At 43.4% G+C, this 25846-nt stretch overlaps 1 protein-coding gene and 1 long non-coding RNA gene across 5 annotated transcripts; both read left to right on the forward strand.

Annotated features, from left to right (window-relative positions):
- Positions 1-9: 9 nt before the first annotated feature.
- Positions 10-2906, forward strand: LOC311020513. Its single transcript, XR_014597908.1, has 3 exons — positions 10-168; positions 1257-1393; positions 2731-2906. It is a non-coding gene; the product is annotated as an uncharacterized lncRNA (long non-coding RNA).
- Positions 2907-5531: 2625 nt separating this feature from the next.
- LOC311020509 (LIM domain-binding protein 1-A-like) lies at positions 5532-24996 on the forward strand. Of its 4 annotated transcripts, none has more exons than XM_084020569.1 (12): positions 5532-5581; positions 6126-6226; positions 14579-14681; positions 15319-15363; positions 15583-15658; positions 19587-19689; positions 20036-20208; positions 20294-20416; positions 20509-20586; positions 20692-20815; positions 20910-21058; positions 22919-24996. In XM_084020569.1, the coding sequence occupies exons 1-12, from the start codon at positions 5547-5549 to the stop codon at positions 22970-22972; spliced, it is 1164 nt and encodes a 387-aa protein (XP_083876695.1). In that variant the 5' UTR covers positions 5532-5546; the 3' UTR covers positions 22973-24996. The 4 variants fall into 4 exon arrangements, with proteins under 4 accessions (XP_083876695.1, XP_083876696.1, XP_083876693.1 ...); XM_084020570.1 differs by having other exon boundaries at positions 20910-21052; XM_084020567.1 differs by lacking the exon at positions 22919-24996 and adding an exon at positions 22034-22792.
- The last annotated feature ends 850 nt before the right edge of the window (positions 24997-25846 follow it).

Below are 25846 nucleotides of genomic sequence, written 5' to 3' on the forward strand. Positions count from 1 at the left end.
GTTGTTTCTTTTATTTAGGTAAAAGTGAAGAGGACAGAAATGCGAACCAGGCACGATACGTCAAAAATAGTGTGATTTTTAAGTTTTTAATTTACTTTGTCACAATGGTAACAATGTCCGAAACAACAGGAAGCAAACTAACTATCCAGTAAATAAACTTACACGCAGGTAGGTTAGTTACAGGTCGTCAAAATGCCAAATATTCGCTGGTTTAAGCTGCTCAAATGTGCTTATTTTACTGCTTTTCTCTGTTCAATAGTAGTTTAAATGGAGTATTTGGCTTTGTAAATAGAGTATTTCTACCAGGCCTACATTCATTAGGGTTAGGTGTGGATTATATGTAATATTGTGCATGAAGTTATTGTAAAATTAATCATGGGTGTTATGCTCGTTTTGTAAGAACAAGCTAGCTTCCTGTTTGTCATGATACAAGGAGTTAACATGATTTTACATTGCATTGAGCAAACACCAGAATATCAACTCTCAATTTGACTTTACAATGCTGTGTGAGACTATTCTGTTTGTTATAGATACCTGCCTTGTTTTAGTGCACAATCCTAACTAACTACACATCAGACAGTAGAAGTTGAGGGAATTTGTTCAAATAATGGGTTTAATAGGTTAAAGGTAAGAGTTTCTTGGTTAATTTCCATCTTTCTGGGATTTCTGCTCCTACTGTTTTAGTCTAATTGCTTGTGCTTTCATTGACCGTGGCAACAAAGAAGTAAGGAATTCAGGACTGGAGGACTCTTATGTTGTTCTCTAGATGAGATAAGCATCATTCCCCTTCAGACTGAGGGGGAGTTTGTGCCACAGCTAAAGTGCAAGAAATGTGTTAACATTTTATATTTTAGATCACACTGTTAGGAATATCAAACATTTACATTTGTTTCGCCTTGTGTATGTATATATATATATATATATATATATATATATGCTACATGACATCACACAATAAGATGTTAATTATTTTCTTGTGTAAAACCACCAGTCCTAGGTCAGTTCAAACGACAAGAGACACATTCATCCTCTTGAGAATGAAATGTTGAATTTAAAAGAGTAAAGTTGACATTCATGACTTTTTTTTAACACTTACCATTATCCTGTAATTGTCACTTGTGGCTCTGGTGGGCGCTGTTCAGCAAAAGTTATATAGGCTCTGTAAACACACTTTTATTTTGCAAGATGCTGACTTATCTATTTTTTGGTGCACATTTTGCCCCCTGAAAGTTAATATGAAATTCTCTGTTTTCCAGTTATCAGCGGACGGCTCCAGAAACATCAAGGAGGCCTTTCGCATCCACCACACGCGACTGTTTTTGAACAGTGACAGAGGTGACAATCTCAACAAACTGCACTGACGGATGAAGATTCTGGGATGCAGTTAAAGCTAGTAAGTAGTCCTTGAGCTTTGGTTGGATCATTTTCCTGTTTAGACCTAATAACACATACTCATTGTAGAGTGAGCCAGATAGGAAATGAATGGAATACCACAATGAAAACATTCACCGCTCACTGAGGACTAACCAAACAGCACACTGAGAAGAAATGTTGTTTTCCCCTCCGAGCTGTGGAGGTGGTGGATGTCTTTTTGTTACTGGGTGTAATACATAAAAGGAAGGTATGGTGAGTGAACAGGAAGACAGGCTGTGAAACACAGAGGTGGGGATTAAATTGGGTCAAGTAGAAAAGTAGGGAGGATGTATTCCTCATTAGGATCAGCACTGAAAGGCACAGAAAAGCCATTGGCAATTCCCTATATCCCACAGGCAGAAATGGATTAGAGGTGAGCACCAGCCACACACACACACACACACACACACACTGTGGTCTTCCATTGTGGTGTACTACTTTGTCTGAGTCTCTGTTTTACATCTTTTATTCTCTGCTATGGGAAGAATAAAACCGCCTTATTCGCCATTTGTAAAGTTTTTCTACATTTGTTAACAGCTTCATCGCTGCCGCAGAGCTCTTCATTAAAATCATCCACGCGTTATATGCTAAATTAGAACAAGTATCCTGGTCTCCAAACAGCAGACACACCAGGTTAAAGACCCACTGCAGTGTACAATTACTCTGACTGATCAAGTTTGTCCCTTGCTGAATTTCGTTTGAAGAACATAGATTTCCTAAGGAGAAAGGGACCCTTTTAGTATGTGCCATGACGTATATGAATTATATACAAATATATATATAATGTTCATTTAGTATTTGGGTTCACCAACAATTGAAGGGTTTGTAGTTCAATCCTCTTCAAACTTGCTCCTGAGGAGTGTGGAATAAAGCATATATATGCTAAATGGCAATAAAATATATATAGAAATATAATAGAACAATAAAAAAGTAGATGTCTAGAAGAAAGTTTTGCATATTCATTCCTATTGTTGTGTGACTTCAATGAAGACATCTTTGTGTTTGCATTGTTTCGTTTGAAGATCTCTTTTTTGCTTGGGCTTCGCACAGATTGTTGGAGTTTAGTTTTCTTCTAATTTTCACTTTCACCGTCTTTATTCTGTCTCAAACCTCGAAACACGACGCAAGGTTATCCACATTTGACACAACAAGTAACTTATTCCAGTACTTGATCCTGGCAGTATACGCTGCTGTTACACCTGAATTAACTTGCGCTTCCTTGGTTCCTGTTCCTCCTTGTGTCTGAGGCGAACCAGTCTGCTTCTCATTACCAATCACATCCTAATGAATCCACCGGTGCTCATATTTCCTCTACAGCTTTCCCTCCAGCGTACCAGAGGCTGTATGCTGTACATCTGTGCGAGCTGAAGCACTTATGAGCTCGTCTGTGTTGTGAGGGAGACAGAGAGAGAGAGAGGAACACCACTGTGCCCCAACACACTCCTAACTGCTACCTACCGCTGCTCTGCCGTTGCCATGGATACTGTGCCCTCCCCCCCCCCCCCCCTTCTCTCCTCTCTCTGGGTATGGAGGGATGGGGCTAGAGAGGAGAAGTGGCTCTGGCTGCTGCCTCTGCGTCATATTCATACCAGTGCAGCTGAGAGCTGCCCCCCCCCCACCCCCACCCCTTTACCCCTCATCCTCCTCTTCCTCCTCCTCCTCTTTCCTTCCTTCCTTCCTTCCCTCCTTCCTTCCTTCTCATCATCCAATTTGCACACTGCTAGACCCCCCCTCCCCTTCCATTTGTGTCTCCTATCTGCATCTTCTCATCATACTGTCTCTCTCTCCCTCTCTGCTGGCGCAGCTTGGCTGACCCGGGCGGACTTTTTCCGAGCGAGTGTAGGCGCAGAAGAAAGAGGAAGACAAAGGTAGGCGTTGAGACGGGGGGATGTTAAAGAGTGTTTGTCTGTGAGAGAAGGGAGGAAGGGGGGGGGGGGGGGGGGGGGGGGGTCGCAGAACAGCTGTAAGACAAAAGAGAGAGGTGAGGCGATTAACGGCATGAACTCACCTGAGATAACAAATATGCCACCAGGAGCTTTATAGGCATTTTTCTCTGGAATTGGGAAGAAACAAGGTTGTCACTGCATGTGAGCAAGTGTTTTTTTTCCCCAGCTGTCAGAGGACAACATTCTAAGAGTGTGTTGGTGGATGCATACGTCTGTGAGCATGGCAGTCGGTGTGCAGGCACTTTGCTGTCTGTCACACAGTGTTATGGAACTGCTTCGTGTTCCCACAGTGGAGAGAACAGAGGGGGAACTTCATTATTCTCGGAGCAGCTTTTTGAGCGATGTGTCTTTATGTTGACAGAGCGGGAATCTTTGTATCTGCAAGAGTCGGGGAGAGAGAGGAGGAGAGGAGGGAGAGGATGCCTGACAGTGCAGTCAGTGGTGAAGTGCTCAGCTTCAAAGCCTAATCGCTCCTGGAAACAGAAGCCATTTCCCAAATCACATTCACGCACCCCTCCTCCTTTTCTTCTCCCTCGCTCTTATGTCTTCTCCCCTCTCTATCGCTCGTATCTGCTTTTGTTCAGAGTTCACCATTTTAACAGTGGCAGAATGTTCTGTGAATGTCAAACCCGCAGATTGTGACCTATAAGGGACACAAAGGACGGAATGGTAACAGAACAGCAGCGTGAGATGACAGGAGTCATTCATCACAGACCTTGATGTAACAGAAACAAAACAGTGTGTGTGTGTGTGTGTGAAGTGGAAATGAAAAGAGGGAGAGAAGACAAGCGAGGGGGGAAAAGCAGAGTAGGCCCGCAGGGTTGTTCATTGTGTCCTGGTCCTGAGAACAGTGTCTGACACCGTGTATGACATTTAACTGTGATGCGTCTGCCAGTGCGCTGCTGTGTGGGGAATGCGCCTGTCAGCTTTCGTTTCAGTGGAGACAGTTGTTTGTCTTTTGTTAGTATATGGGCTGTAAGTGACAGACAACAGAGATCTGAGGTTTGTTAAACTGGGCTTCAACTCACTATGGGAGGCTTGAGGATACATGGATATACTTGATGTACCCTCACAGCCCTATCAGATGTACCAAAGCAGCCTTTCATCAAAGCATCAGTACTCCACACTGGATGGTATTGAGTGGATATTGTTAAAACACATTTTTCATATGATTTAGAAATGAGTTTACCTTTGAACGACCAACACTTGGACAGCTGGACAAAGTTTTTCATCTGTTTATTTATCTCAGTTACCTAACTACTTGAACAGTTAATTAATTACGTTCGCTGTTCAGTATTTTTCCATTGTTTCATCCATCACTTTTAGCAAGTATTGAAACTATCCATTGCTTTTAGATAAGTTCTCTGCTTGCTTGCTAACTTGTTTTCATGCACTCTCATCTGCAATACAGTATAATAAGCATGTGTTCAGCTCATTCAATGTGTGGAAATATTTTTTAATGAAATTGAATTAATTATATTGAGTTAAATAATAAGTAGAGCTAAAATGTCCCCCTGAATCTGTACTGGGGAATCAGTTAAACTGCAGTCAGTTAAACCTGAAGTTTCTTGATACATGTTCGTTTTTCTTTCATTCAGTCACAATGACTCAATGACGCTGCTCAGTCCGTTATCCATCTGACAGGATCAGGTACACGGGCAACAAAGACATCCAGCACATGGGAGTCACCGATGTGCTCTTATGTTTGTGTAGTGAAGTGTGAGATTATGAGATTATTGGCTCAGAGAACAGGCACGCTCAAACCAAGAGAAGTTATGGGTTGAACGAGAAAGGGAAACCAGAGACGTGGAGGAGGGAAAGGAAATGAAACAAAATCACATCAAGCTGCAGAAAAGGTTGAGGTAATATCAACAGGGTGAGGAGATTAAATTGAGAGAGTGAAGCAAGATTAAAAAAAAGGAGAAAAGAGTAGAAAAAAGAGGCAGATGCTGCTGGGCAAACAGTCTGCAGTCAAGTCAAGACTGTTTACATGCAGCTCTTGATGAGTGTGAGCGTGTGCACGCCCGTACGTGCACGCTCTTCCTGCCTCCCATGGGTCTCCAGTGTCCCTGCGCTCCAGGTGGGCTTTGCATTTTTAATCGATACTGTCTGTAGTGATTAACACCAGTCTTCACTCTGCAGCAGAAACACAGACGGAAGGAACGCAAGAGGGAGACAGAAAGAGAGATGGAAATCTGTCATACACGAGGCAGGGTGTATGAGTGAGTGTGTATGTGTGTGTGTGTGCATGTGTGTTTGTTTGGCAGTAATGACCCTGTGCCTCTGGGCTCCTACTGAGTATGTTTATCTCCCACAGCAGCGGCGAGCAAAAATGGACGATGCATCACTGCCACACACACACACACACACCTTCTGCATTTTCTCTCTTTGCTCTCCTTTTGCTCTAATTGCCTCCCTCTTGCATTCTCCCTTTCAAAACACACACACACACACACACACACACACACACACACACACACACACACACACACACACACACACACACACACACACACACAGTCCTCATTCCATATTACTTACTCCAGTCTAACATTATGTAAAGGCTTTTTTTCCCTTCCTATTTCACTCCTCTCTCATTTTCCCTCCCACTTGTGTTGCAATATGCCTATTAATGATGCAGCTAGAGCACCACTGCCAACTTCCTGCCTCTGACAGAGAGCGAGGAGTGTAGTTGTGGTGTACATGCCCTGCTTTGTACCACTCCCTCTAATCTCTCCACCCCTCTGTCCGTGTTGTTTTCCTCAGAGTTAGCCCATGCGAGCAGCGTGTGGACGGAGTGCAGCTGTTTCGTTCAGAGCAGAGCCCAACATGTGAGAAGATGTCCGTTGGAGGTTGTGCTTGTCCCGGTGAGTGCTCACTTTCTTTCTCTTTCTGCCCCTCTTCTTTCTCTGTCCTCCTCCATCTCCGTGCTCAGCGGTGCTGTCAGAAAGATGACTTATGTAAAAGTGCTGCAAAGCCGCCTAGGGCCGGTGTCAAGCTGTGCGAGGTTTGTGTGCGCATGTGCGTGTGTGTGTGTTGGTGAAGCCGTGCTACATGCTCACCACATGTCCTAAAACAAGGTTATGGACTGAGGCTACCACACTTTAGGATTGAGTTATTCAGCAGACCCTCTCTGTCACACTAGCTTGCTGTGCAGCAGATCAATAGCTCTTTGAGTTTTGCCACATACAGGGACACTGAGATATCAATAAGTACTCCACTTGCTTTGCACTCCTTTTTCGCAGCTTTGTCTGGCCACTATAGGTCTGCTTCTGGATTATCTGTGCTCTTATATGTCTAGAGGAGTTGGTGGAAAGCACTGCTTACAGTCACGATAACTCTTATATACTTGTCCCATGAGGCAGAACTGAGTGAGGCAAAAGTAATTTACTCACTGCAAAATGGTTTAAAGCTGGTCTCTCTTGATGAGTGTAAGCATTAATGAGGGTACTTAAGAAGATTTAACAAAGAGTTGAATTTGCTTGGAGTTGCTGTTTGGATATAGTCGGCAGCCTCTTTGTCATCGTGGCTTTGCATTCCTGCATATTGAGCTTTTTAATACTTCCGGAAATCAGCATCCTTAAGCTCTTAATAAACGTTACATAAAATATGGTTTATTGCTTTCGCTGTGGTTATCTCTGGCGTGCTACTGTGTCAGAGCGAAAGGAAGGAAATCGAGTCTGCACATGTCAGTCTTTGGCAGGCAAAATTTTGTTTCAGTTTCTATCAAGGAGATGTTATAATCCAATCTTTTGCAGAGAGCGTTTGATCCTTTTTGACTTCAGATCAGTACCCTGGTGAGAGCAGGCAGGCTACAGACACGGTGGCCAAGGGGACCGGCCCTGTGCAACACAAGGGAGCGAGTAACAGATAGCAATTGAATCGTAGCATCTGCTCAGGGGGATCTCACAGAGGGCAGATTGAATTAAGGTGTCAGTATCATTTTAATGGGGGCCGCTCTGATTCATTGGTAGTCGCCTATCAGATGGAATAATATTAGAGAGGCCTCTGCTTGATGTTCCCCTCTCAGATCTTTTCTCTGCTATCTCGCTTCCTCGCTTTCTGCCGTAGTTTTCCGTGGGTATCTGCCTCCTTCGCTCCCTCTGTTGACACACTTTACTCTGGGGCAGAAAACTTTTAACGATATCCACATGTTCTTGAGGGATGTGCGGAGGTCGAAACACATAGATCTGCTATGTGCACCGACACTCACAGGTTTACACATGCAGGCAGGCGTGCACATGTACAGCATGCACATACGCTCATACACACACACGTACACTTTCATGGAGGAGCCTGCTAGGACACGTTTAGGCTGGTGGATCTGTCAGATAACCACAGGGCAACATTGATCAACACAGGTTTGCAGTTTCTCTCTCCCTGGCTGTGCTTGCGCTGTAAATCATTATATTTGAAGGCTGGTTTGTTTACATTCTTGTACGATGGTGGATGGAAGATCCTCCCCGTCCTTTGTGTGTGAATCTGCATTGGAAAAACAAATCCTCTCCTATTCAACAGCATTTTTCTCTTTTTCGTCTGGTCCCGTTCGTCTTTGTTTTGTTATTGGGTCAGAGCATTAGAGAAGAGGGGATTCTGAACTGAGCATATTTGCATGTGGCAGAATGTGAGCCCTAATAAAGAACAGACTTGTCGTGTCTGTCTAGTTCATTGACAACCCTGTGACATCCTGCTGCTGTTGTGACTTTGCTGTGAATCAGCCTTTTTAAGGCTTTGTTCCCTGCGTGAAGGAGATCCGTCCTAACACAGTCGAGCCAATCACATCCTTTGTTCAGACTAAATGGTAAAAATAGATTGCCTGTGAGCTGAAGATACCCCCCTCCCTCCCCTCCGTTCTCACATGCACTCAAGCATGCGCTCCCCTCTGCTCACCACTCTCTCCATCTCTCACCCATCTCACTTTAACCCCTCCCTCCCATTTCTGCCTTCCTCATCTCACTCCCCCCCAACCTCTTCCTCTTTCCACCCTCTCTCTCTCTCTCCCCCTCTCTGTCACTCCCTCATCCCTCCTTCACTGCCTTTTGCAGTAACAGTGGTGTTACCTCATGCAGAAAGTCACATGGCTCCTGATTGGAGAAAAGTGACTTAAAGCAGAACCAAGATGGCAGCCAAGCAGCCATCGCTTTTTTTGGTTACCATTACACAACAACATGACTGCCTCAGCTTTATCTCACAGCGTGGAAAACCCATGCTTCTGGTTTTTTCCCCCCCCATCCTCAGTTATTCTCTTCTCCCCGTCCCCCTCCTCTCTCTACCCTAGTGAGTCTCTCAGATCTTGTTTGCTAGATCAAAATGGCTGTGTGTGCAGAGGCAGAGAGAAAGAAGGAATGCGTGGGAGACAGAGATGCTGGGGAGTCAGTGAGATGGGGAGGTGGGGGGGGGGGGGATTGCAGAGTGGAGACGTGCTGTAGTGATGTCACATCTGCTGCAGGCCGACAGGATGGCAGAGGAAAGCTGGCATGTGCCACAGCTAAGGAGGAGGGGGAAAAGTCTAAATGTGTGGGCAGGAAAACATGATTTTCTATCAAAGCACACCTTTATTTGTGGGAGATGTGCAAGCCGACGAGCGTTTAAAACACTAAAGCAGGTTTGGTACAGACCGAGGCAGAAGGTGACGGCAACAGCACTGATTGTAACAGAGCTGCACTGAAAACAAAAGGTGTGAGGACAGCCGCATAGTTATTTGAAAGCTTTGTGCTGTATCTCTGTGTATAGTGTTACTGTACAAGATGTCTATCTTACAAACCATCTACCAGATTTAGATATTTTCCCCTTAATGTACTTTGAATAAACCAGCCTCTTTGAGCTGTTTTGCATCAAAGATGAATTGTTCAAGCAGACTTATTTCTGAAGTGTATATGCAAATCAAGGCAAATTTTGTTCAAGGGATTTCTGCTATAAAGCAAAATGTATATTGTGCTTTTGGACAGTTCATGCTTCCCTAAACTGAAAATCAGAGCATCAAGACTTGAATTGATGATGTCAGAAAGTGGAGGTGGCGTTGGTTGGCTTACTTTGAATTAGCGACTGACTCATCAGCCTTACAGAATTTGCATTGGAGATGTAACATAGAACAAGAACCGGGCTTCGTGTTGTGAAGTAGATAAAGTGTCCCTTTACCAGTAAATCCAGGTGCTGTGTCATAGTTGTTCCATTATTCACTATGTGTGGAGCGGCTCCAAGATTAGTCTCTAAATAACATCATCGCTGCAGACTGTCTCTCCGTTGTTCAGTTTAGGAACGACCATTAAGCCTGAGCAGTATTATAAGAATGCAAGTGTAAACTCTATTTTATGGGGGATTAATTTATATATATACTGTATATATATATGTATATGTATATATACACAGAAGTGAGTTTAGGTGACATTTTCTCATCAGGACGGGTCATTTAATTCCCTGGATGTTGGCACAACAAGAGAAGCCGTATAAATAAGTAAACCCACCGTTTAAACAGCACCAGATCCTGTCTGTTAACAATCTCTATGGATGGGCAAACAAAGCCTGTATTCAGATCAGATATCTCTGTCATTGCAAGTGTTTACAAACCCAACCCTCCTACGGACGTTGACATACATGTTTTTCGTTGTTATCCTTCGTCCTTCTTTATCTTGAACACATGCCGTTTAACTTCCTCTTGTCAAGCCACAGTTCTGCCTGCTGCCTTGTTGCTATCACTACCAGTCAGGTGTCACAACAGTTTCCCTGACGGGTTTGCGCTTCTACTGTGGCGCCCAGAAAAGCAGCGACATGCAGGAGTCGGAACATGCTGTTCACCGGCACTCTGCAGATTTCCTCACTTGCTGCTTCTGTCTCTCCGTTAAGTTTGTGTAAAACACAATACGTTGTGAAATGCTTTAAGGCATGTTTACACATGTATGGTGTACGGCCTACGCGGAGTCAGTTTGTACTTGTTCCTTTGTCGAGTGTAAACCTCTAACTGTAAGGATGTTTGAGTATTTAACCAAATAATTCATTATTAAAGAGAGTTATCATATAAATGATTACAATGCATGAAAGACATATCACTGTGTGTATGTGTGTACCAAATGTGACTCTTACAGAATACAGATTAAACAGGGTTTAATTCTCAGGATTTAAACACTCTCCCAGTATTAGGCAGATAAAAATCATTACTACATTATCAAAATTCAAGATTTCATATATTTTTTTATGAGAAACTCCTTTGTTACTCATGAATATCGTACAGTATAAACATCTGGATCAAGTTAATTTGATTGTATTCTATTCTGAAGCATGAGGGTGTTTGCAGCATTTGCCAGCAGAGGGAGATGCTGTTCTGTCACATCTCTTCTTGTGTCAGTCCATCAACACTGATCAGACAGCAAACCGGGGAATCGTTGTTTTCAACAAGGGCTTCCAGAGCTACGCCTATGTTGCAACAAAAAGGCTTTAGTCTTTCTTTTATTTTGTTCCCCCCCTGTAGCTGTTTAATAATTTATATTTTGTTTTCAATACACAGCCTTGATTCGACCAGTTACGTCACCTAGAGAGAGGTTTTATTTAAATTTAGCCGATGATGTAGCCCACAGCTCACCACAGATATTTTTGTGGCATTCTCCTCCAATCTGAACACTGAAATCAGGCTGCAGATGATGCTGTGTATCCCTGCTCTAAGCCTGATGTGGGGTTTATGCAGGAAGAGTGACTGGTCTGGGTCAGATGTACTCTCTCAATGAAATGCCATTGCTTCACTTTTCTCATCTGCTTTTTTCCGACTTGTAATGTAATTCTACAAACTGACTGGCAGCTCAAGTGAAAGCCTCAACAAATTGAACTTTAAATGCATTTTGAGACCACAAAAGGTTTTCCGGGCTTCAGATATATTGCTTGTAAACACTGCAGTGGTTATTGATTAAAAGTGGGGCTGCAGATTATACCCTTACATAATCTGAGGCTCAGGATTGAGGATTTGAGTCATCAGCCAAGTCAAACATTTTTCATAAGCCTTTACAACAGGGGTGTCAAACTAATTTTACTTCAGGGACCACATAGCCCAATCTGATCTCAACTGCATAATAACGTAAAATAACAACACCTCCAATCCCCCCATAATTTATAAAGAAGTGCATTCTGAAAATGTTAGCAATTAATGAACAAAACATTTTAAAAACAAATGATGAACAGCTCGAGATGTCACACTGATCTCTCGGCTACAGACCGTTTCATCAAACCTGCCAAGATTTAATTTATTTTATCTGTTCTTAGTTGCAAGTTCCTTTATTTCTTCTTTTTTTTTTTGCCATGATGAGTCTGACAGTGGTGCAGAATATGAAATTACTTGATAACTGAAATGTGCTGTGAACTCAGTGATCAAAGTCACCAAGTGAGCCTTTACATTTTTTTTTATTTTTTTTTTCATTTTTAGGATTTTATTACTGGATGACCGGTGCTAGTTTACATACTTTCAGCAGCACTAGCAAAAATAATTCACTTTATTCCTCATAACGTATTATTATGACTGAAGTAGGCTTCGGGACGAGCTGATACAACATTATGCTGACAGGCTGTTGAATAAGATTATTCGTCCATCCGTAATAACATATTATGGGGCAGAATATAGCCCGATAACTGTTCCGCTCTGGGGGCATTGGTGCACGCTGCGTCCTGGACAAGACACATTGTGCTGGCTTGGCTGTCAGGGAGGCAGGCTTGTGTTTGTCCCGGTCTGTTTGATGGGATGGGCGGGGGAGCCTGCAGGAGGCGGGGCCTTTGTTTTTTTTTCGTGTCTCGGCTGGCAGGAACAAAGGGTCCTGTAGTAGTAGTAGATAGGTAGCACCGTCCCCCCCCCCAAACAAATGACATTTAAAACATCCAGTTAGAGAATGCAAATAGGCGGGAGCCGGGCCGACTAGCTGGAGTGGCTTACTTTTCGCCGCTTGTCGTCTTGTTTTGGTGGTCGTGGGATTTGACGTTACATTCTCAACGGTCGGCGCTGGAGCTTTCCCCATCCAGCCGCTCCGGCTAGCAGCGAGGCTAGCTGGCTCGAAACAACCGAGCGGAGGTGTTGAGTCAACACCGCGTTTCTCTGCAGGTAACTCAAGACTCACAGACACACTACTTTGACAGCTCCACTGTACGCAATTAACCACCGAACCTGCGTGCAAACAAGTACATGAGAATTATACGTGGACGGCGGTGATGATTGTAGCTTAGCAACTAGCTAGGTTGTTAGCTTAGCAATGGCATCCGTCCTCTGCAAACTGAATGAATGCGGCCCTGCGCTCCAGCTTACGCCTGGTCCCGTATGTTAAAAATAATACTGTAATATTTTCATTTATATATATCGACTGTGTGTGCCGAGCAAGTACAAGTACACACAAGTAAGCAATTACTCCGACAGTCTTCGCAGATTTGGTGTGGATGTTTTATTGGCTGAGGGCCAGCCTCTGGATGCAGATCTATTGTTTGCACTGGACATTTTAAGGCGGAATGAACTGCACCACTAAGTCCCACTATTTAAAGTTCAGCTTCATTGCTTGTGCCTCACGATCACTCATCTTAATCGGGTTCTTCTATTCAAGCATGCTGACTGATTGGATTCGTAATGTGTATCCAAACTCCGGGCGCCTCCCTGATTATGTATGTCGTCCACTAAAGAGACGTTATGACCGGCCCGTGAAATTGTCATTATATACATGCAAGCATCCTATAATCCGCAGATGATGTAGATCTGTTTTTTTAGCTTGTGTGTTGTTGTTTTATATTCAAGGTAAGAATAAACTGTGTCAGCATTTTTCAGAATGTGTGTTCCTGAACGTGGAGGCGATTTCGTTGCAGTAGAAGTGGTGTTTGGCACAATATGCCTCAGCATCCCACTTGAACAAAGACGTATATGTGGTTGAATGCTGTCTGGGCCTGTTGGGGACAGGGTGCTCTATAGGTCAGACATAATGCAAAAAGAACCATTGTTGGGTGCTCCTGAGCAGGTTCACCCACATTGTAATGGGGAGGAGAAGATGACCTGCCATGACTCTGTGGTGTATACATAAGCAAGAGAGTAAAGGATGAGAGTAAATGAAGGAGGAGGAGGAGTTGGAGGAGTGGGGAAGTAAGGATGGACAGATCAGAGTTCACAGAGGCATACTTAACCCCAACTGGTGCTTTTCTCCCTCTGTTTGTATGTCTTCACTTTTTGTAGAATAATCTTACCCAAAAGTGATGTGAAAATCTTTAAACATGCAGCAGCTCTGTTTGATCCTGCCTTCGTGCTTCTCCCCCCTGCTACAATCACTGCTTTATAAGCCTGGCTGACAGTGACAAAATGTTGTGTGTGAATCAGTTGTGACTTAGTCAAATTAACATTTTTCTGCCTGCGGGTTCCTGTTGGGAATACCACATTTAAAACCAGGGCATGCGTGAAGAACGTTATCAAGGAGGCTGCTACACGATCTCCGCATCGCCATATCGGTTTGCCCTATTATAAATGTATCCTCATCACATTAAAATCCTCCATATTTTTCTGTATTGCTGCTAAAAAGAAGTGAAGCTGTAGAATAATTGTGATGGGCCAGCCTGGGTCAAATTTCCAGGGGTTGTTTTTCTCAACACTGTAGCCTGCCACTGTCTTTGATCAGACCTAATTGTAGGCAGTTGCTGTCTGTGTGAGGTCTCCTTGAGTAGAGATACCAAATAGATGTTTTTCTCAGAGCCCTGAATTGTTTGAGCATGAATGCCTTATCTGGAAAGACAAGGGTTAACAACAACCGGGCTATGCATGGGGGATGGGTAGAGGAGGCAACTAGAGGGGGAGCCGCGCACACAGCAGAGGCGTATGATGAGGATCACATGGAGCTGTATGCAGAGAAGAGGGTTCCCTATAATGGTACGAATGGTACGAGAACGCAAAGAACACGACGGATGATCTCCTCTTCTTGTATCACCCATTTCACTGATTGTTTTCCCAGATTTCTGCCAGCTAATAAATATTGCTGTTTTTTCCTCCCTGTGATGATTTGTTTTCTTGTCCATTTACCCGATTGAAGATGCATTAGATAATGAAGGCAGCAGGAAATTGTTTTGGCAGTGTGCTTTTTATTTGAGTAAATCTCAACAAAATCATCCAGCATTAGATTACTGCGATGATGCTGTGATTTGAATGGGCTAAATCTAAAGTAATCTAAATCTCTAAATCTCTGCTCTTTTTTCCCCCTCCTTCTCTGCTGTGTGCTTGTGTGCAGGCTGTTCGTCAAAGTCATTCAAGCTGTACTCTCCTAAGGAGCCCCCAAACGGCGGCAGCTTTCCCCCCTTCCACCCAGGCGCTATGCTGGACAGAGATGTGGGGTAGGTCTGAGTTATGCTGGAGGTTTCTGTCAAAAGGAAAATATGTCTAATACTAGTGCACCTTTGCATGAATGATGTTGTCTCCTTCCTTGCTAGCTGTAAGTTTTGATATAATTTGTTTCTTGATTTAGATACATGTACTGAATGCAATCTGTATTATTTTAATTGTTTTTTTTATTAATAATGATCTATATTGATGTTTCATGGCTTAGATTTTTTGACACCCTGTCTTTGATAGTGATACTGGAATGAAATCAAATGAGAATGGACGACACAAAACTAGATTTGTTGAAATGTGTTGGCATAGAAAAGTAAAACTAGAGAAGAGGGAACATCCAGCTTAATTCAAAGTGACAGAAAGTTGACTGTCACAATAACACACAGTGCAATCATTGCTTTTTACAATCATTATTCAACGTGTACTTGTTTGTTGCAAGAGTATTTCAAACCTTTTTCTTATACCTACCTGTTCTGTTGTAATGTGGATTTTTATCTGAAACCCTGTTTGCCTTGAAACCACAAAGCTTTATTCAGTGGATTTTTAGGGCTGGGGTGATATGTCAAAATAACACAATGCTTGGTGTTACTTAAGGTCTCTTAGAAAATGATTGCTGATGTTTGTTGTTTTGTTCCATAGACCTACACCCATGTATCCCCCATCATACATGGAGCCTGGAATGGGGTGAGTACACTGATGCATGCATAATAAATATAAAGTTGTGGTTTCTCCAAGCTCAGAAGTAATTAATAAATGCGTTATATTCTCTATTCATTACAGACAAAATTTAATTAATTAAATTAGTCTGTAATTAAGTCTGCAAATGTTTGCGCTATGGGCATGAAAAAACAACTGGAGCAGTTCACTCTGTAAAGTGTTGAATCCTGCTGTTTCCTGTTTCAGGAGACCCACACCGTACGGGAACCAGACAGATTACCGGATATATGAGCTGAACAAAAGGCTACAGAATTGGACAGAGGTGAGAGTCGCTTCATCATTCACACAGAGAATAATAAGAACTCCACACCAAATTGTTGCTGTACAAAAACACGGCATCTGTTTCATTTTCAAGTTGGTTGTAATTACAATCTGTAGTGCTACATGTAGCTCCTGTGAACTACTTAGTGTTGCCATGTTTGCCGATTTCCCCTCCCAGCTGCTGTTTATGTGAAGCTCTCCATGCTAGGGATTTTGTGTGAAATTAAGCCTGAGAATGCACCGACTTAATTTACATTCAGGGTCTAATAGGATTATCTGATCAACCTGGCTAAAACGTAATTAGAGTGCCAACTGTTTATATGCCTGAGTGCACAACTGAGCAGCTGTTACGAGGCATGCTTTTTATTTGACCGTCAATCTGCACACTATTACAAATACATGCACACTTACCTCTGTGCATTGGAGGCCTGTCCCCTATATCATTAAATGTGTATAGGGGACAGCCAGCTCCAGTAGTAATCAACAGCTAATATGCAACGCTTCGGTGGTTGGGTTGCTGAAAACACGAGGGTGGTGCGGGGACTGTGTCCTGACCAGAGGAGTGCTTTATCCTCTCATGTCCTTAAATCAGCACAAATCCTATTTCACATGTGCAGGGGCTTCCCTCACGCATGTTTTATCAAACAGAAAATGTATCATGGTGAGTCCACGAGTGATCTTTTTATGCCTCTGTCTGTGCTCAGCGTCCCCTTATCTTTCTATGTGCTCGATTTGAGTCACGTTACGGGCCCTCTTCCCCTAAATGGCTCCACTTTGAGGCTGCTGTCTCCAGGCATTACGCACAGCCTCTTCGGCATTGCCCACTTGCAAGCCCGTATGTAATCTAGTCTGCGGAGGCTTCTGCTCAGCCCCTGGGTTGCAGTGACGGGGGTTTGGCTCGTCTCTATGACATAACTTGGGAAGGCCAGCTATTCCTCTTGTCCTTAGGTGAGATGGACGCCATAGTGCTGCAGCACGTATCTTGTAATTTTTGTCTTAGAGAGCCAGGTCTTGTTGCTGAATCATGTTGGCTGGAAGCTGACTGACTTGTTGCGTTGGCCGATATTTCCGAGTGGCACTGCAGACCTGAGGCTGAGGCTGCATTAAATGGTGCCGGGACATTATAAGGCTCTCCTGGGTTGCAAGGTTAAAACCGGGGTGTGTGTTTGAGGAGTGTAAAGTTAAGGTGTTGCATATTAGGGCTGGGTATTGTTTAGAATCTCACGATTCGATTCGATTTCGATTCGTTGGGTCACGATTCGATTCAATATCGATTCGATTCGATATTGATTGAAATGCTTTGATATCGATTCAGTTTCAAGTAGAAATACACAAGTAAGAGTACCAGATCATTTTTTCAAATAATTTATTTAGTTTCATGCCTTATGAACAGCCGTGGTATAACTCATAGCATGATAAAACAGGACACTACTTAAACACTGAACTACAGTGCATGTAACGGGTTCACACCGGCCGTGGAAGCTATGGTAGTAGACAGTAGTAGTGCAGATATACCGTTGAAATGCACATATTTGTTTATCTACTCTTCACTCATTTATTAAATGTATTTTCTCTTCCTGTTTCCCAGTGCGAGTTGAGATACACAACTATGATCGCATTTGTCAATCGCGGTATTTTATTTTGAAAATTGCTTTTATTTTGAAAATTGGCCAGATTGTCTCGTGTTTCTTTAGCTGTGGCTGCAGACCCTGAATTGGGACACAGCTACTGTGTGATTTACTGCCAGAACTGACGCGTTCGCTCGCGGGACGCGCAAAAAATAGAGCAGACGCCGGAACGATCGCTTCACGGCGCCGGACGGCCGCGCCTATTCGCGGCGGTCCCGTGTCTGGTGTGAACGACACCATAGCTTAACAGGGGCGCCGAAAGGAAGCGGGCTCCGCTACGCGCCTATTCGCGGCGCTTCCCGAGCCGGTGTGTACTCACTCCGGTCGCCATATTGTAATGGTTTGGTCTAGTGCGGCCCCCGTCCGTACAGCGCGAATCACACGAGGGTGTCGGTCACAGCGCCGCCACTGGCCAGGGGCTTGAATCGATTCAGAAGATTGCTGAATCGATATTGAATTGCGGGGAAAAGAATCGCAATGCATTGCTGAATCGATATTTTTACCCACCCCTATTGCATATGCATTTTAAGTTTATTATTATTATTTTTTCCTCCTTTGGTAAGGTTAAATTAACCTAAAAATGTATTCAGGGGGTTCGCATTTGATCAAGGGGACTAACTGGTGACATTAGAATTGGTCCTGTGAGCAGGATCTATTTTTGACGAGGAAGAGTTATGGTGGCAATTTCAAAAAATGGTGGCATAGTGGAAGATATTGGCTTGATCAGCGAGGGACACATTCTGTCAGCCTCAGTTGTGGTTGTCAAGCCATTTCTAATGTGGACTTGGAGCAGGAGGTTCGGGAATTAAGGAGAGGATGGTGTGCTAGAAGACAAAGATGGACAAATTACGTATTTGGAATGAACACATGAAGCATGAGACTCACCTGCTAAAGTTTCTGCCACCCTCCTTCTCTGTAACCGTCCCGCCACCAATAATCTTGCTTGGAGGTTGTATATTTACCAGAGAAAGAGCTTGAGGATTCTGTAAGTTATCAAAGGTAAAAACAATTTTTGAAAAAGCTGCCTATATTTATAACCATTTGGAATAGGACACTCAGTAGGAGATAAAGCATTTTGCAGTAGAAATGCTGCAGAAGTGAGCTAGCTGCTGTAAGGGCGGTGATAAGTTGCGTGGGAAGGGAGCTCAAACAGCTGTTGAAGCAGGACTCATACCTTGAAGAAATTGTGTCAGGAGGCTATATTGATGACTGATGATGCTGTGAGGGGAAGAACCGCATATACTGGCTCGGCTATGAGGAGACAGAATGACAAAATGGAGGCTTTAGCATAGCTCCAGCTTCAGTTGGGGGGGCGGGGGGCAGTAGACCAGGTATGACTCAGCGGGTGGGCCCATCTGTTTTAGATGCCAAGCTGTAGGGCATCTAGCAAGTATGTGCGGGGGGGTTTATGATGCACAGGCAGTGCTAGTACTAGAGGGGCTGATGGGACTAGTGCAGCTGTAGGGGTGATTGCACAGGGCCAGCAGGAAAACTTTCACCCTCTGTAGTGGGGAGCCCAACAGATGAGGGACAAACAGGCTCAGTGGAGACATCTAGTGATCAGGCAGATGTAGCTGAAGTGTTAGTGGGTTTTCTTCCAGTAATACAAGCTGTAGTGGGGGCAGGTCCCATTGGCCTGTTTGTGGGATAATGGGTCCAGCGTGTCAGTTCCTAATGAAAGGTTTTTTGTTTGTGTGTTTTTTCTTCAACATTTCTTATATTTGGCTGATGTTGCATTGAAGGTAGGCTCAGTTTGAAAGGGGCTAATGGGACATTTTTGCCATACGTGGGGTATTAGTGACTTGACGTGGATGTTAGCCCAGTAGTATTCCAGGAGGTAGGGCCACAGGAGTTGGAGGAGGTTTCTGTATACACACAGGTGATCATATGGCAGCCATCAGCATTTAGCTGTGCCCATTTGCAGTGAGGAATTGGTTGGATGAGATTGCAGATGTATTAAGAGTGTTAGCGAGCTGGGCTGCATCCAGATTATACATCTTGAGATTCCCTTATTAAAAGGGTGCGGAGGCTGCATTAAATGGTGTGGGGATTCGATGAGGCTCGCTGGGAGAAGTGGAGTGTCTATTACAACCTGGAGACCTATGTCACTGTTTTTAGGAGTGTAACATTATCCCCAATTAACTAATTTGAATTGTAAACTGACTCCCGAAAATAGATTTAGCCGATGCATTTTAAGTTGTGTTACAAATGAACTGTGAGAAATGAATTTGCCTGCTCTTTACACCAAAGTTATCCTTGCATTTCTTGCTTGCAAGTAATGGTTTCTTCATCTGCTTTCAGGACTGTGACAATCTCTGGTGGGATGCCTTCACCACAGAGTTTTTTGAGGATGACGCCATGCTCACCATCACTTTCTGTCTGGAAGATGGACCCAAACGATACAGTAAGAAAAAAGCAAATGACAATCAATATTGTTTTGTATTTTCGGGTTCATCTTGTAAATGTTAACACAGCTAACTTATTTCAGTAATGGCTAAGTATTATAATCTTCAAAATCTCAAATCTTTAATCTCGGATGTTTTTTATATATCTTTCAAATACTTGAGTTTTGATTATCATTCATCAAGATAAGGAAGTTGGTAGCATTCTCCTCTTTTCCTAATTTGATCATTTGCATGTCTATGATTTTTTTGCTTCTATACTTACACACTTACCCCGAGGGTTTAAATATCATTAAATTTGTATGTATTGATGTGTATTTATTGACAAATTTACCTGTTTGTGTGCAGCCATCGGCAGGACGTTGATTCCACGATACTTTCGAAGTATTTTTGAGGGGGGCGCCACTGAGCTGTTCTATGTATTGAAGCACCCAAAGGAGTCCTTCCACAGTAACTTTGTGTCTCTCGACTGTGACCAGTGCACCATGGTAACCCAGAATGGCAAACCCATGTTCACACAGGTACAGTTGATGTCAACAGCCTTCCCTCTACTTCCTGTTGTTTCTTCTGTGACTTCAAATGTTGTATTTCTCTCCTGCGGATAAGGTTTGTGTGGAGGGTCGCCTGTACCTAGAGTTCATGTTCGATGATATGATGAGGATCAAGACGTGGCACTTCAGCATCAGACAACACAGAGAGGTCCTACCAAGGAGCATTTTGGCTATGCATGTAAGTTGCAGACTTAAAATAAAATACTCACTCGCCCTCAAATATACTGTCCATGCACTTATTCATCTAATCTTTTCTACCCGATCATACAGGATCCCCAAATGCTCGATCAGCTGGCTAAAAATATCACCAGATGTGGGCTGTCCAATTCCACACTCAACTACCTCCGTGTAAGCATATTATGTTCATCTTGTTCCTCATTTGAAACCTTAACTGAAACAACCCATTAACGCTCCTTCATGTCTGTTTGGTTCCTCTCTTCATCATCCATAAAGCTATGTGTGATATTGGAGCCCATGCAAGAGTTGATGTCGAGACATAAGACCTATAGCTTGAGCCCCAGAGACTGCCTGAAGACCTGCCTCTTCCAAAAGTGGCAAAGAATGGTAGCACCTCCAGGTAACACACACAACTTTGATATTGTCCGTTGCATTTTACATTTACTTAAATGTGTGATTCTGTAACACATCTTCAACCTTTTTTGTCTACGTAGCTGAGCCAGCCAGACAAGCGCCAAACAAGCGGCGGAAAAGAAAGGTGTCCGGTGGAAGCACCGTCAGCTCTGGCGCAGGCAGCAATAACAACAGCAACAGCAAAAAGAAGAGTCCAGCCAACAGCTTTTCACTCTCCAGCCAGGTACCTGTAAGCATTACATTTACTTGACCTCTATCTGCACCTCCAAGTTCAGCTGAGCAAGGCATCGGAGGATAGGACACAGGGTGGAGGGGTTGGAAAGAAAGACAGCGTGGGTGTAAGGGGTGGTAGCTGAGGTTGTTAGTGTGTTTAGGAATAGATGCAGCTGCAGGGTATAGCACAGAGAGACTTCTGGAGGTGGGGTTTGGATTAAGGTGTGGTAGAGGGAATAATTCCTCTGAGGGTGAGTAAGTTTAGTTAGCAGATTCCCTGTGAACCAGTGATGGGCTGTCCCTGGTCCTCTGTGGCCACAGGTTTATGGGTTTATATAAAGGAGGTAAAAGTGACCTCCTTTGCTAAGTAATGCATAAATATTTTGAGGGCATGGGGTAGCGTTACCTTGCTCTGTTTTGCAATGGGACAGTTTTCTCTCTAAATCGGCTGTAACAACTTGGTATTAGTCTATCAGAGCACACTATTCACACAGCACTGCTGCTGCCTTTGCTTACTTGGTTGCTTGATTGATCGAACGAGACCCGAGGTGGAATGAACCCCCCCCCTGCCCCCCCGACCGCCCCTGATGCCGCACTCAAGGATCAGGGATGCCCACTGCTGGCCAGTACGGAGGACCCCTTGACCTTAGTTCTTGTAACAGAGGCAGGGAGTCGTGGCCACAACTGAAACAACTGCTAGGGTAGTTGCCCTGACAACACATTGTCCCGTTGTGGTTGGTTTAAGAATCATCAGAAGGACATCCATACCGCAGGTTTTAATACGCCCATGGTCCCCAACGTATCTTAGAGTGTCAATTATAATGCATTTCATTCATTAAAATTAATCTGTAATGCTTGAATTGAACTCAGTTAGATCACCTGACCATAGGCAAGGGACACTACAGTTACAACTCGTCCGTGCAGCCAGTCATTCCGCGCACACCCCTGTATTATGGGGATAATATGTACCGGCCCTTGCTGTCCCCTTTAGGACGTGATGATGGTGGGAGAGCCCACTCTGATGGGAGGGGAGTTTGGTGACGAGGACGAGCGTCTGATCACACGGCTGGAGAACGCGCAGTTCGATGGGGCGAATGGCCTGGAGGATGAGGACAGTTTCAACAGCTCACCTGCACTGGGGGCACACTCGCCCTGGAACAACAAGGCTCCCTCCAGTCAGGAGAGCAAGAATGACAACTCCCAGTCATCCCAGTAGAGTGCTGAGGTCCAGCCAGTCCCCTATTCAATGCTTAAATCCTACTGGGATCCACCTGAGCCAACACACTAGCGAGAGGAGTCAGGGAGGGTGGCCTCGAGCGCTTGTGTTCAATTGATTTTTGTTTGTTTTGTTCCGACATGTTCTTTTAAGACAAAAGGCGAGTAGTTAGGTAAAGGGACAATAGCTGATGGACTGATAAAGCTCTTTGCTGTCACATGAAGGACAGGGTCAGCAGAGTCCCACCCGCTCCCTCACATTGTTGCACATGATCAGTGGTGCTCAGCCTGGCCCTTGTCTGCTCGGCTCCAGTCAGTCCTCTTAGAGGTGTGGTGAGACTGGCGGGGTGGCGGTGTGTGTGCATGTGTCTTTACCCCCATCATCGCTCACCACAGTGTTTGAGCCAGTGTTTGCGTGTCCTGTTGTCCGAGTGCTCCCCATGGCGACCATGTCAGTGGGTTCTTGTTCCAACCTCGGGTCTCTCAGGCGTGCGTTTTCCTTGACGACGCACCCCCTTGTTTCTGTTGTGCTCATGTCACAGGGAAGAAATGCTTAGATTTAATTTAACTTATTTTTTTGCAGGCTGCAGAAAACTGTGTGCACTCTTAGTATCAAAATTCAACGTTCGGTTTTTAAAAACTCAATTATTTGTTTTTGTAGGACCTGGTTGGAACAAAAACCTGTACAGTGCCGGAGCTTGAGGACCGGAGTTGAGAACCACTACGCTAAATCTTAAACACACACACACACACACACACACATACACACACACAAGCAAACATACACATACACACACAAGCAAACATACAAACAAACACTGACATATGCACACACACACCCACACCCACAGCATAAAACATTGAGGTACTGGAGAGAGGTGGTACACAGCATGTCTGGACCAGAGCACCAGATGCTACAGAAGTGTGTTTTCATTTTCTATGTTTTAGAATTGTTTTGAATTGTTTTTATTTTTGTAAACAATTTCTAAAAAATAAACAGACAAGCAAGCAAACAAAAACACCCCAGAATATTCTTTGCACTGTTTTCCACTATTAACTCCAATCTATTTTTCTTATGAATTGACGGTGTATTTTTTTTTTCTATTATTGCTAATGTAAGAACTGTAAAACATCTGAAACCTGCAGTATATTAATGTATATGTATTGCTGTTAGATCATTCTTATTGTGATGGTTATAACCTCCATGTAAGTCTGTGCTTGATATAATGTTATCCATCTGTGGCAGCCATCACGCTGTCATCAGGTCCATTGGCTTCAGTGCTAGAAACAAATTGGGGAGAACATGGCCGGTGTTTTATACAGCACACTGGAAACCATTTTCCCACCTAAATTTCCATCCAGTGCCTGGGCTGGATCTGGACCTGTCATTGCAGAACTGTTTGCTTTGTCTTAATCTCTATCTGGGGGGGGAGGGGTCCTCGCTTCAGAGAACACAATAACAGAAAACATCTCAAATTTGCTACTCAAAAATATTTTAAAAACAAGTTTTGACAGGATTGTAAAATAAGACTTTTGTATTAACTTAAGTTTCCCAGAAATGTTTTTAATCACAATTAAGAAAGCTGCAGACCAAGGAGCTACCTGTAAAGATTCTTTAGATATTGATTACACTGTGCTGTTTGTTTTATGACAAATCATTTTGTTGGCTTTACTCCTCATGTTTGTGTCTGTGCTTGTATATTTTTAGGTAGTAATTTCTGTAAAAGTTATTCTACGTATTCCTCCCTAGAATTATGAGAAACTCAATCTAATGTAAAGAGATTAAAAGCCTCTCAAAAGTTTTGATTGAAACGTGATTTTTAATGGTACAATCACTGATAAAAGAATTTTGCCCTCATTTTAGCAAACTGTATTTATTTTTCTATCTGTTTAGGTCCAACCCACCTGTACTATACTCATGATGTTATATGGAAAAATTTGTTGGGCTGCTGAGTCAGTTAACGCTAAAACAGATAATTTTGTTCCTTGTGTTTTTTTTCACATGCAGCTCCCAGTTCTGGTCGCTTTATCAGTGGTCAGTATGTTCACATTAAAGAGATATTTAATGGTCATTTTCTGCTGGATTTTTTTAATATGTATTTGCTGGATGTTTTCCAGATACATTTCAAACTGTAACTGATGACTGAACGTTGCAAAGTTGGTAATTCATTACTGGAAACATGCTGACCATTGATATTACATCATCATTTTGGGAAGAAGACTCACTGGGTGTGACTTTTAGCTGCTTTTTCCTGATGAAAAGTGTTGCCCAACTCTTGGGAATCAGCGTCACCCAGCTGACAGCTATCAGTTAGCAATTTGTAAACTCACCCACTAGGGGTCTCCCAGAGCACCAGACTGAGTAGACTGTCAGAAATTCCTCCACCGTTATATCTGGCGGAAATGCTGTTTGTGAATCCATACCGAGCTGCAGGCTGTTGTGTTAAGTCCTTACTCATTGTCTCTAGCAGCCCTACTCTACTTTTGTGGTGTATTTACTCAGCAGGCCGACAAAGGATTGATCTAGGGGGAACTTTTCAACACCCTGTGTTTCCTAAGTTGACATGATTTAGGGAATAAGGGTTTGCGATATGTCAGACAGAGCTGAAATGGCAATTCACCAATAGCTGGCTCCTGTAGCACCTCACCATAGGGGTGATTTTATATCTATATTTTTTTGCCAGGTTTCTGTCATTGATAATTCATGTATGGTATCAATAAAGATGAATTTTCACTGAACTACTCGGTTGTTGTTATTGGACTCGGCTGTGTCAGTTATTACATTCATGTGATGTTTTTTTCTTCTATCAGGCAGAACTGATCCAAACAGGATGATTGCACAAAAACAGACGGAAAGAAACAAAACACTGACACTTTTGCCAGTAATGGTGCAGGAACAATTGCTCAAGTATTCTTGGCTAAATCTGACTTCAGTGATTTCTGACAATCACCAGCTCTTACAAAGTCAAGGATGCAATTCAGCGTGACCTATTTGCTAGTTGTTTAAGCGAGATATTCATCCTTACTTGGCAGGGCAGAGCAGATGGCGTCCATGTTGGCTGGCAAGAAAAGAAGAATGACAAAGGACAGAAAACTGTGATAATAGCAAGAGATGTAATAGATACCTGAAAAAGCAGCTGGTGGATCAAACAAGAGTCTCAGACATTCTGTACAACAAACCGGAGACAGAGGAGCAGAGCTTTGATACTTCAGATAAGTATGTTTCTTTTTGGTTAAAAGGTCACTTTTTCAAAGCTGGTCCATAACGGGCACAAAATGGCCTTCAGATGTGTATCTTACAACCAACAAAGGCTACAAAGCAATGTCTGGCTTTTGCACATGGGAGCTAGTCCTTGACCTTGGGATCTGTGTATGTGATCAAATCTACTCAACTCTTATTTGGACTTTAATCCACATCACAAAGACATGTGTTACGGTTTTATTTCTTCAGCCTGAAGGACTGATTAAAAAAAGCCAGACTCAACCTCAATTTCTGGCTTCTATTAATCCAAAATGTGTGGGAAGCCAGTGAGGGATCACGTCCTTATTGCGACAACAATAGACCAACCGGTAGGAGTCCGGTGTTGTT

Source organism: Eutrigla gurnardus (assembly GCF_963514095.1).
Source record: "Eutrigla gurnardus genome assembly, chromosome: 11".
NCBI lineage: Eukaryota > Metazoa > Chordata > Actinopteri > Perciformes > Triglidae > Eutrigla > Eutrigla gurnardus.